The 13197-nt window shown below is 41.1% G+C and overlaps 1 protein-coding gene across 1 annotated transcript; it reads right to left on the reverse strand.

Moving 5' to 3' along the window:
* Positions 1-211: 211 nt before the first annotated feature.
* Positions 212-11677, reverse strand: prph2b (peripherin 2b (retinal degeneration, slow)). Its single transcript, XM_067610904.1, has 3 exons — positions 10645-11677; positions 4599-4845; positions 212-1842 (listed from the first exon to the last, which is right to left on the reverse strand). The coding sequence occupies exons 1-3, from the start codon at positions 11223-11225 to the stop codon at positions 1642-1644; spliced, it is 1029 nt and encodes a 342-aa protein (XP_067467005.1). The 5' UTR covers positions 11226-11677; the 3' UTR covers positions 212-1641.
* Positions 11678-13197: the final 1520 nt, after the last annotated feature.

Below are 13197 nucleotides of genomic sequence, written 5' to 3' on the forward strand. Positions count from 1 at the left end.
TTTTCTATATTGTACAGTGTGCACCTGTATACCTGCATATACGTTATCTCTGTATATACCTCTACACTATATATGCCTGTGTATACACCTGTATATACTTGTGTTTTACATGTCAGCACAGATGTGATGCTGAGAGTCTTCAGCAGCTATTGTAACAACACATAATGTAGTACATAATGTATAACAGTGATGTAAAAGATCAGTCAGACAGTTTGGTGTCAGTCACAATCTCTTTATAGATTTTATCACACACAGTGGAGCGACTACAAGCTCCAACCAACCCACAACAACTGGCTGAAAACATCACAACTCTCCATGTTACAAAGAAAGAAAAAAACAAATTACAAATATTACAACCTGTCACTGAAAACTGATTTTCTCTTTAAACTCACCCTTTAATCACTATACAGCTGAACTCTGTAAAACTGTCTGAACACAGACCAGATCCACACACACACTCTCTGATGGAACGCTAAATATCAATTTACAGTTTGAAGAAGATGAAATTTTATCATCAAAGCGTGTGTGTTGGTTTGGCTGCAACTTTGGAGTAAAAAAAAACGTTCTTGTTTCAGTCTGGACGAGCATCGCTCTGACAGGGAACCAGACGGCTGCTGTGGTCTCGCCTTGAACTCAGTCTGCCAGGCTCAGTCCCCCCCAACCAGCTCTACCAATCACGTGCTTCTGTTTACAGATGTTAGCTTTGGTCCATCAACTAAAGAAATAAGAACCTCGTAAGACACAAACAAACTGTGTGAAAGTATTAAGAAAGAATTAAAGTCATAATTTGACAAAAAAAAAAACAAAGTATTCAAATTAAAAAGACATGTCCAAACAAAATTAAAGAAGCTGCATGATGGAAGAGCTCAGTGCTGCCACTGCGGGTCAGGAGTGGTACTGCTGCATCTTTTTTATTTTACAGCCACTGATGTTCAGCTGTCTGTTTCCGTGTCAGCCCACCGTGTCAGAGGTCTGATGGCGACAGAAAGACCGGAGACCGACTGATACGAATGTCAACATTTGGAAGTAAAAACAGGAATAATGATGATATATTCACTGACATGTTTTGCAAGAATCCCTCAAATTAAGATATATATTTTTGGTATAATCTGCTGCTGTGATTGTTGCTCGCAGCGCTCTCTGCTGGACAAACTGCGTCACTGATGCAGTTTCTAAATGATCAGTGATCGGTTGTATCAGTCGGGCTCTGGCGTTGACTCTTTCTGGCCGTCTGACAGGAAGCGTTAATGACGTGGGGGAGGGTGGGGAGAGGGGCAGAGTTTAATTGAACATTTTAATATAATTTGAATCCCAACCCAGATGTTTTATATACAGCAGGTTTCTGTTCCTCCCTGTTTAAAAATAAACTCTGTTCAACATATTTACACAGTGGAAAACATCAACGTTCACAGTAAGTTTAAATGACTTGTTCACTTTTGAACGAGTGTGTGTGTGTGTGTGTGTGTGTGTGTGTGTGTGTAATTAGCATTTTAACACACGTATGATGGCGTATGTACAGAACATGGTGAAAACCCCTCCTGCCTCACTCCTTGTTGTGTAGGTAAGAGACGGTGGCAGCGGCAGGGAGGAGGAGGAGGAGGAGCGGGGGGAGACCCCAGTCCTTTATGGTGGGCGGGGCTCTCAGGTGGCCTCCTGCCCCTCCCCGCCCTCCTCCACCTGGTTGGCCTTCCCCAGCGTCTTCATCTTGGAGAGCAGCTCGGCGAACGTCTCCTTCACGCCTTTCTCCAGCAGCCAGCCCTCACTCTCACACTCCGGGTTCTCTGGGTCGGCCATCGTCTCCAGAGCTGTGCTGAGGTACTTTAACCCCGCCATGTCCACCGACTGAAACACACACAAAAACACACACACACACACACACAGGGTTAGTATATGTGTCATATTATATTTCATATATCATCATGGATGGATTAGTTTAACAGTTTTGTTTAAAGGGACGTTTCACCGAGTTCGGATGTCCTGACGGTGTGTTTTTGCTCCTGAACCTTAAATATTTTCAATATTAAATCTGTTTTCTCTACATAACACAACTACAACAGCTTGACAGCAGATTAGTTCTGCTGATGAGCGATGTCCTTGTATTTTAAATTCGATCTCTCCATTTTTTCCTTCAACTGCATTTCATCAGCTCAGATTGAAAATTGTTTTGCTAATCGGACAGATGCAAACATGTCAGCGAAGGTTCTCAGTCATCCAGGTCATGGTTATCCAAGCAGGGTTGAATCAGGGCGACTGGATTTGATTATAGATACTTGAACAAAGTCCAACCAGGTCTACAACCGAGTCCAGTTGCCCCTAGATTCAACCCTCCTCAACAACATAACAAAAATAAAATCATCAGGAGAGCAAGACCCCATAAAAGCTCATCAGATGTGCTGTTATAACGTCAGCTGCAGGTAGAAGCTGCTCTTCTCTTTCAGACGCCAGATTTGTTTACATTTAGTCAAATAGGCTCCATTAAAGTTGGATCACTGTGATACTGCAGAAAACTTTAAAATGTGATGATTCTCAGGCAGGTTCTGCAGCCTCTTTCTCTGGTTTCTAAGTGGATTTATGGAGGTTTATTGGTGATGGACATCAGAGATAATGATATCTTCAGGAAGTTTAAGTCACACTAAATGATATCAATATGTGTTTGATGTTTGTGTGTTCAGATTTGAGTTATGACTTCATGCAGTATCTTTGCCTTAAACTCTCTCCCCATGGGGAAACTTTTGACTTTGTCCTGCTGAACGTCCATGATCCTTTCATTTCCACATTATTAAAACGCCTTCCAGAACCATGAGTGATTTTCATCCTGACTGAATGGAGCTTTGGTATGGATGAGCTGTTTTAAGTCTACTTACAGAAATAACTTTTAAATTATCCCCCATCTCTGATTTTGGGGAGCCAGCAGCCAATCACAGTGCTCTCAGACACCAGTAGAGGAGCTACAGGTTCCAGGTTCAGTAACAAACATGCAGAGCTCAGAGTGATTGAGTTCAGGATGTTGTTTTTAAATCCAGTGCTTGTCGTCACGCTTCAGGTCAAACTTGTTGTTTTGACCCAGATACTGAATCTCTTTTCACTCTCAGGAACTGTCCCTCATCCTTGATCTTCCCAGAATGCAACCTGTTGCCGCTGCAGGAAGATTAACCCCCCCCAGAATAGTTCCTGATCCTTTAGTGAGCCTGACCACCGATCGGCAGCTTAACGCGCTGCCACCTCAGCCACCGATCACCACCGATCACCAGCGATCACCAGCGAGTCCTGAATCACAGCAGCACGAGTCTCCCATCGACGTCACAGATCAAAATCATGTCCTCAGGATTCTGAAGAATATCTCATAAAACCAGAAGACAAACCACTGACTTCTCTTTAAACCATCTCAACACACAAGAAACTGGAATTCAAGCAAAAACCAGGTTTGTGTGTAAAACATCTAATTCACATAAAGATTTAAAATATATATTTTAAATCGGTTAGTGACCTGTGCTGCAAAAACTGGTAAAATATATCTGCAAATTATATAAATGAAATTAGAAACTATTTAAAAAACTACTTTTTTCCATGTGGAGTCTGGTGTATGCCATGTCAAGAGTTGAATTTGGTTTTTGTCCATCAGCTCTCCTCCTGCAGAGCTAACGCTAATCACTTGCTAATCAATTACACTATTAACCTGGTGCATTTCAGGTCGCTTCAGTTAATTGACTGCAGGTGTTCTACGATTATCTTCCTTTAAATCACAAGATTAAGAACAGAACTTATCCTGCGCTCACCTCGAGAAGAAAGTCCTCCGAGGTTTTCAAGTTTGAACTTGTTCACTTTGAACTAGAGCGTGACCGATATATTGGTCAGCTGATATTATTGGCCAATATTGGCCTAACCCAAATATATCAGGATCGGCATATATGTTATCCGATACGTGCCAATATTTTTTCATGTTTTAAAGTTATATAGGCAGCATTTTATTTGTAGTTATTTATAGTTATTAAATTCCCAGTGAAGTTTTGACATTAAAGGGACATATCAATATTGGAAGTTTTCACTCCCTGATATCAGTCGGACTCTACTCTGAACAAACAAGTTCAGACCAGCAGCAGGTGAGTCGCAGATCTGGTTTTCACCTTAGTCAGCCAATACATATATGTCTAACAAAAAACTGTTTTTTATATAAAATTCTCTGCCTGTTCCTTTGTGAAAGTCCCGCCCCCTGGCCATCCTGTCCAATGCTCATCTTTTCTCTCTACACATGATCAGCAGGTATGACTACGGAGGTAAAGTTTACATCATCAACCAGCTGGTAGCAGGAAAGAACAGTATTTGAGTTGAACACAGATGAAGACACAAACACACCCTCCTTCAGAGAAGAAGAAGGAAAGAACCCGGAGACGAGTTTGAGCGCATTGAAACCCTTGTTTGTCCATCACAGGTGGTTTCAGGTTTCAGACAGCTGTCGCAACGATCGATCCTGCTGCTGATTATGTGGGTCTTTGTCTTTTCTGTCAGAAGATCCAACAAAACTGCACTGACTCATCAAACTAAACTCAATGGTTTGTTGTTCTGTTGGATTCTGATTGGCTGAAGCCTCTAACTCTTACCTCCAGGAGGATGGTGGCGATGATGAGTGCTCCGATGCTGTTCATCATGCTGCTGTAGTAGGAGAAGAGGGCCTCGCGGCAGCCCCGGGTCCAGATGTTGAGCTCCTCGGTACGGTGGTCGTAGTCGTAGTGGGCGGAGTTATTGGTCAGGTGATGCTGGATGCAGGGCCGAGGGGAGCCGGGGTTACAGCAGCTGAACGGGACGCTGTCCATCAGGAACTTCTGCTCCACGTTACTGAGGACACGACTGCAGGACAAACAAGGAAGAGAGAGGTCAGACACACTGCCTGGCTGGGTCCATCCACTAAAATGCAGCTTTAACAGATATAAAGAAAATGTAGTGAATGTTTGTTTCCATCCACTCCTGTTGTGTGAACATTAGGAGGTAAACAGCAGGTGGCGCCAATTCTCCAGTCGGTGCCATTAAACCGTTGCAGAGGAAGAGACACAACAAGACGACGTCATTAAAAGAGCGACAGTCAAAGCTCAAACGATGGAAAACATGATGGAAATATGACATTTCTATTTATTTCATGTATTGATGTGAGGAAGGTTACAGTCTCCTCATCATCGCTCCACACAGATCTGATGTTTTCAGCTCTTCACTGACGTTTAAGTCACATGATTCATGTACGGCATGATTTCAGGGCTGCAACTCACAATTATTTTATTTATTATTTAATCTGATGATTATTTTCTCTGTATCAAATGATAAAAATAGTGAAAAACTGCATTAATAATTTCTCATTTTTGTATCATTAACTGTCCAAAACCTTAAGCTATGCAATTTACTGTCATATGACAAAGAAAAATGGAAAATCGTCACATTTGAGAAACTTTATTTATAAGATTTCCACTTATGTTTTTAATGTGCAAATTGAGTGCAAATGTGCATAAAAACAGGAGGATTGAAACACACTTGTAGATGATGAAGACCTTCAGGTTGGATCATGAATCCAGGGATTGATCACCTCCATTAAAAACACAATCTAACAGATTCTTTCAGGTTTTTATCTGAATATTTTTGTCCCACAAGAATGTGACGGAAACTTGTATTGGTATTATGGTGTACTGTCTCATAACTGTGTATAAACCATGTCTCTTTTGTGGAAACATGTTTTATCCCCACAGAGGAGGTTCAATAAAACTGGATGTTACCTGTGAAAATACATTAAAGTACCGAAACAGCTCTTCTGGTGCTTTTAGACCTGACTGCTGCCTTTGACACTGTGGATCATAGGATCCTTTTATCACATCTTGAACAGTGCGAAGGCATCAAAGGTCATACCTGACAGAGAGGAGTTTCTCGGTTCACCTAGTTCACCTATTCCTCAACTGCAGTCCCACTTACTTGTGGGGTTCCTCAAGGCTCCATTTTGGGCCCCATCCTCTTTTCATTGTATATGCCGCCCTTGGAGTCAATTTTTAAGAAAGATAATATTCGTTTTTATTCTTCTCCTTTTCATTGTTTGCTGATGATATACAAATACATCTGCCTATAAAAACAAAAAGTAAAGATTCAATGCAGCCTTTACTGAACTGCTTAGATATCAAAACTTGTATGGATTTAAACTTTCTCAATCTTAATGAAGATAAGACTGAGATCATTATGTTTGGATGACTCTGATGGTGCTCTTGGCCCTTTAGCTTCTTACAGTCAATCTTTTTGTTAAGAATCTAGATGTGACAGCTCCTTCAAATTTGATAAACAGATTAGTTCAGTTGTCTAAACTAGCTTTTTTCAGTTAAGACTTTTAGCCAAGGTAAAGGTCTATCTCTCTCTCCTGCTTTTATTACCTCTCGGTTAAACTATTGTAATTCTTTGTATGTGGGTTTAGAACAGTCGTCTCTTTAACGTCTGCAGTTGTCTTCTAACTGGAAAAACAAAGCATGACCACATAACACCAGTATTGGCCTCTCTCCACTGGCTTCAGGATAGATTTTTAGATTTTATTGCTTGTTTTTAAGGTTTTAAATGGACTGGCGCCACTTCATCTAGCAGAACTCTTGCATCATCATACTCCAGTTAGGGCACCGAGTTCGACCAACCAGATGCTCTTGGATGTTCTGAGATTCAGGCACAAAAATAGAGACGACCAGGTCTTTGCAGTGGCTGCCCCTAATCTCTGGAACAGCTTACCTATTCATATAAGAACTGCTCAGACCCTAGAAACCTTTAAGTCGCTGCTGAAGACCCACCTCTTCTCATTGGTATTCAGTTTGAGTTGAGCTTGACACCCTGACTTCATCTTCTACTGTGCTGCAATAATGTTATTATTATTATGTTTATTGTTTTCTTTTATTCTTATTTGTTATTTACTTTTATATTTATGTATATGCGCCTGCTCACCACTTTGGTCAACTGTGGCTGTTTTAAATGTGCTATACAAAGTTAGGGTAAGGGTTACACCATTTTGGACTCTCCAGCTCTCAGTCCCCTCAAAGGTCAGATCTGCTATTTGCTCAACAGGGTTCTCCAGTAAGAGGAATGTATTTATTTCTCTGAATGTATCACAAATCAGTCTGAAATGCCTCTATTTCAATATGCATCTGTGATTGAGCCCCGTGGAGCTGATCTCATTAGGTTAACGGTGTTGGGCGTTACTTTGTACTTCTTTACACCGCTGTCCTGTCTGTAAAACAATACTGCTGTTGGTTTTATAAAGCACTGAATGGTTCAAAATATATTTCTGATCTGCTGCTACATTGTGAAGCATCCAAACAGGTGTTCTGAGACAGGTCTGGTTTTTTTTTTGCATCAGAGTCAGTTTTTATGCTCCACATATCTGGACAAAAACTCTTTTTTTTTTTTTTTTTTTTTTAACTTTTTTTAAATCAAATTTGAGACTTTAAAAATTACAGTGCGAAATATAAATAAAAAGATATCTGTTTTAGCTTATTTTTATTTTCTATTTTATTAAATGTGTCTTTTTATAACGTCCTGTGTTTCCTTTACATTTTGTCTTGATGCCTTTTATGTTTTACGTAAAGCACTTTGAATTGCCTCGTTGTTGAAAGGTGCTCTAAACTTAGTAACTCGTTGCACTAATGTGATTACTTTTTTCAGTAACAGCAGTGTGAGTGACGACGATGTTGACTTGACTTGTTTGCCGTCTTCAGTGTGACAGAGGGTTGATATCAGTTTGGTCTCTTTAAGGTGGCTTTCTGTCTGTCGATGGTCAGTAAATACCTCCAGACTGTAGGCTGGCTGCTTGTTAAACCACGTCTCCTTTTCTTCTTCTACACCAGTTTAACACAGATGATGAAACGCGTGACTGTGGAGGCTTTTACATTAATTAAAGGAACCTTTGAGTAAAGCAATGGATAACATAATGAATTACTGTTGCTGTTTGTTAAACTAGTAAAGTAATGTGATTACTTTTTTGATGAGTGCTGCGCAGCACAGACTCTAGATTCTTTAAACTTAAAAACGCCTAAAAACCTTTCTATTCATGAAGGCTTTTTGGTCTTAATTCTTATTATTTTCTTTATGTTGTGTGTTGTATGTTATTAATCCTGTAGCACTTTGAGATTCACTACAAATGAAATTGCGGTACAAATTAAAGGTATTATTATTAAGGGAGCAATATGTGAGAATATGAAATTCCTTCTCATTAATGACACCGGTGGCTGTTAAGTGAACTGCATCCTGTTGCTCGTGCACATCCTCGCACTCTGTCAATGTGAGCAAGCAACAGTGCTAACATGTTGCTTAGATTTTAATGATGTAATGATGTCATAATGTTTACTAATTGGACAGGTTACTAATGCTTTAGTAACCTGTCCAACACTTGTGTTGACAAAAAAACAAGAACAGACCGAGGGCTTGACCACAGCAGCTTTTAAAACTACAAAATCAGTTCATTTTAAAGGACCAGTGTGTAGGATTTAGTGCAACCCTTCCCCTCTCCATCCCCTTCCAAGTATGTAGGAGAACCTACAGTGGCAGCAAAATGCAAAAGGCCCTCTATAGAGCCAGTGTGTTGTTTGTCCATTCTGGGCTACTGTAGAAACATGGCGGTGCAACATGGTGAGCTCTGTGGAAGAGGACCTGCTCCCTCTGTAGATATGAAGGGTCATTCTAAGGTTACAAAAACACAACGATTCTTATTTTCAGGTGATTATACACTAATTAAAACAAACTTATGAATATGATATTCCATTTCTGCCAAGTCCGTTCCACTAGATGCTGCTAAATTCTACACACTGGTCCTTTAATCGAATTGTAATTTTTAAAATCAGGTTGAATAAATTCATGTGCATCTTTTGCATCAAGTTCAACTTTGGTGAATTTTGACACATCGATTCTCTGTGTTGACCAATAAATAGCATATAGTTATCTTGACAATAGAACTGTTGACTGACTGGCGTTGCCAGGTTCACAGCTTGCTAGCGTTGGCAGTTAGCTTTCCAGATAGCTCTGTAAGTAATCACCATGTCACCAAGAATGAGAACACACAGGTGTTGCTTGTGCCCCCTGCAGGCTGCAGAGTTAATTACAGACACAATATCCTGTTGATTTATCTGCTCTCAGAGTCTCATTAGCTGTGGAGTTAAACATGTAAAGTTTGTCCTGAGGATGGCGCTACAGGAAACATCATCACATCATTAAAATCTAACAGATTCACTCTCTGGAGAGCATGAGTGAGATCTGGACTTTTCATCTGACCAATAGATGATGAGATATTAAAGTGACATCATCATCTTTAGTAAAGCAAAAAAAAAAAAAACATAATCTTTTTTTTTGTGGGCCCTGGTAGCCTTCTTGTCAAGACACATGCCATATAACTACAACGTAAAATGCACTTTGTGATGTCACTGGTTTGTTCTGTGAGGGGGAGGAGCCTGAGAGTGCAATGGGCGGGGCCTGTGGTTGACAGCAGGTTCAAATTGGATCATGGAAAATAATAATCTGAGAGAGAGAGAAAGAGAAATCTCTCTTAAGTGCATTAAGACAGAAACACGGCATTCAAACATGGACATACAACATGTCAGCTGCTGATGAGTTATGACTTACATCACTTTTGACACTTTTTGGTGATTCTTGGTGATCATATCTGTTCACCCGTTAAGTGTTTGTAATGATCAGATATCGTCTCGGTCAGACTTTCACCTCTCTGATCAGGGAATCAGTTGTTGGGTTTAGTTTAACCTTGTCATGTTAGCAGATGTGTAAGCTGCAGCGGGTCGGAAATCAGATCCTGACAGATTATGGACTTAGGAGGAGAAGCCAGTTCATCGACCTCCTGCACGGTAACTTTCACCTCCTTAATTCCCTTAATTATCAGTCATCCTTCACTGACCCTTTTAAAAAGACACAACTCTCCCCTCTGAGTGCCGAAAGTTTTAGTGTGAATCACTTGAAAAATGCACCTGAAGAAGAAGAAGAAATGACTCTGGAATCTTAAAGATCAGGCTTTTCTCTTCCCTGAAAAGTCATTAGGAAGCTTAGAGGAGATCTGTGCTGGTACTCTCCATGACCTCTTGAGACATAAATGTGCCCGAATTCAGAGAAACAACAGTGAGGATCACATGATATTTATTAAAATGTTTGGTCAGTTTGTGTTTAGCTCCGACAGACTGAACTACTAATCATTTCATGTCTAACAGACTGATGCATGCAGACGGTGGATGTAGTGATTTGGTGGCTTCAGGCAAACACTGTCTTGCTTTATTTTTCTCCCTTTCTCTAACTGGGAATATTGGTATTGGCAGTGGTGGAACAAGTACACAAAACTGTTTTCTTATGTAAAACTACAAGTGAAAAGTGAAAGTGACAGAGAGGTGTTATCTGCACAATGTACTTAAATCTGTTCCAGGTGGAGCTTTTAATTCTGATGCAGTTATCTGTCAGGTAAATGAAGTTGCATTGCTTTTTAAGTGCTTTGGGATCCTTTTGTAAGTTATTTCAGTGGTACAGTGAGTTACAACAGTAACATAATTCAATATTTTTTACATCTAAACATCATAATAAATCTGTAGCTGTTTGGGAACCTTTTCGTTGGGGGCAGTTGTCTATCTTGCCTGAAGGTAAAGTCGTACTCACTCTTTAACCTCGTCGTTGCTCATGTCCAGGTAGCGGTTGCTGATCCACTGGACCTCGAACCAGTCCCTGTAGTTGTTGTTCCCGCAGCAGCGAAACTCAATCTGCGTCATGTCCAGAGTCCTCTTCATGAAGCAGCGTCCCGGCGTGTCCGTGTCTTTGTAGAACTTGATGCTGTTCTTCAGGCCCTCGGCCAGCGTCAGGTACATGGCGAACTGCATGAGGAAGCAGAGCAGCGCCGTCAGCAGCAGCAGCCCGTTGAAGCCGCAGCACATCAGTAGGTACGGCTTCAGCATCGGCTTCCACTTGGCAAACTTGATCGGGTCCAGAGAGTCGTGGCACACCTTACCGCCAAAGGCGTTGGCCCCGCAGGCCAAGATGCCCATCAAGATCAGCAGATTGGGCACTAAATGGCTCTCGTTGTTGTCCATCATCTCACTTCTCTTCCGGAGCTCGATCTTGAAGAAGATGCCGAGGCTGAAGATGAGGATCCCCACCATGACCGAGAACCAGTAAAGCATCCATAGACCCTGAGCCAGCTTCACCCGCTTCGGCAGGTCAAACTTCACCGTCATGAACGGCATTTTTCACCTCTGGCTGTGATCACAACGCTAAAGTCAAATCAACAAACACTGGACTTCAGATATCGACCACAAAACAGTTTCCTTTGTTTAGCAATTTGAGAATCCGACAGAGTTTCAGACTTTTAATCCGTTCCAGAAGGAGGCAGCTGAACGTGACTCGGACAGAACTCCTAGTTTCAGACCCATAATGCCGAGCTGCAGATCAGGACAGTCCATACCTGCTGGGGGGCAGAGGGGTCTGCCATCAAATCACAACCAAATATTAACATAAAACCATCAGATGAGCACAGCGGTCCGGCTGCACTGGTATTTTTCCTGTAAAAGGAAGCAGCGAGGTGTGAATGTGAGCGAACGAGCTCAACACGTCATCCTAAACCCTCAGATCAGCTCTGATCCCATTAACAGCAGATCAGCTGCTGCCTCTAATCCACAGATTTACTACTAATTGGTTTGATGTTAAGCAGCAGCTTCCTCCTCGAAGTTATAGCTCACAGGACATCTCTGCTACTGGATTTGACAGAAGCTCACCTGTCTCACTTCACTGCAGTTGTGCCTCATTGACAGGAAAGAGAACTGATGGATTGATGATAGAAAAGAGAAAACAGAAACTTCCTGTAAAGAGCCAATGGCCACACTTGTGTGACATATTACTGGTAACTACCACAGTGTTGGTGGATGTTTATCAGAGCTCACTGGGACACTTCACGTCACTCATGCAAATATAAATACTGCACACGGCACAACTGAGCTCAGATGATTTGTAAGATCAACCGCAGACCAACAGACATTCAGGAGCTGAGAGAAGAAATATAAAGCCATCAAATAGAGTTAGACATGTACGGTTTCAGTCTGATAACATTCTTTAACCGTCCTGTTGTCCTCGGGTCAAATTTGACCCGTTTTCAAATGTTTTTATATCAGAAATATGGATTTCTTTCATCTAATTGCCTGAAAATCACATGGATGGTTCCATACCACACACTTTGCAAGTAAAAGTAATGATCACTACTTTCATTGAATTTTGGGTGTTTTATTAAAATTTGTAGCATCTGTGGACTGCATGGTCCATGGTTGCACGGTCGACAGGAAGACAACAGGAGGGTTAAGAATGGGACATATTTCTTTTACATCTTTGATAATTGATATGTTTAATATTAATCTTGACAGTATCAGGGATGTGATATTAGTCTTATCAGTCCCATCAAGAGGAGAAGAGTTTGGACTGGTTCTGTATGTGGTAAATAACTTAGTGTTTAATATTCACATGAAACCCAACTTTCATAAACTTTGATAACTTCTTGTCTGTCAGTTATTGCTGGTTCTAAAACCAGCCTACAGGTGCACTACCGCCAACAACTGGACTGGTGTTGTGCAATATACTGCAGTGCATTGTGGGATACACTTGGCTCTGAATATGAAGTGTGCGTCAGAGCGGGGCAGAGGTGCGCTAAAGGTTAGAGCTTGTGACCAGAGAGTCATCGGTTCAATACCCGGCAGGATAAATCTGGGTGACCACTGAGGTGCCCTTGAGCAAGGCCTCTAACCCCCAACCCCCACCAGTAGAGCTGCTCAGTGGCAGCTGGTCAGACTGTGGTTGTACTGGGAAGCTTCCAGGTATGAATGAATGTCTGAAGTGTGTAAATGTGAAAAAGAGAAGCTACCTCCCTGATATATCCCAGACACGGCACACACCTGCTGTCTACCTGGTGGTTGTGTTACCATGGCAACAGACACACAGTGCTACACTCATTACACTTTTTTAATAATATATAAATTTAATAACTTTATTTGTATAGCACCTTTCATACAAAATGCAGCTCAAAGTGCTTCACATTAAAAAGATAATAATAATAAAATAGATAAATAAATAAATAATTGAGAACATTAACAGGAAGAATAAAAGGAGGCAAAATGCTAAAAATCTGAAGTAAAAGACGTAATCATTCATGAATAAGAATACAAATGCCTTTAA

The sequence above is a fragment of the Thunnus thynnus genome, chromosome 14 (genome assembly GCF_963924715.1).
Source record: "Thunnus thynnus chromosome 14, fThuThy2.1, whole genome shotgun sequence".
In the NCBI taxonomy this organism is placed as follows: Eukaryota; Metazoa; Chordata; class Actinopteri; order Scombriformes; family Scombridae; genus Thunnus; species Thunnus thynnus.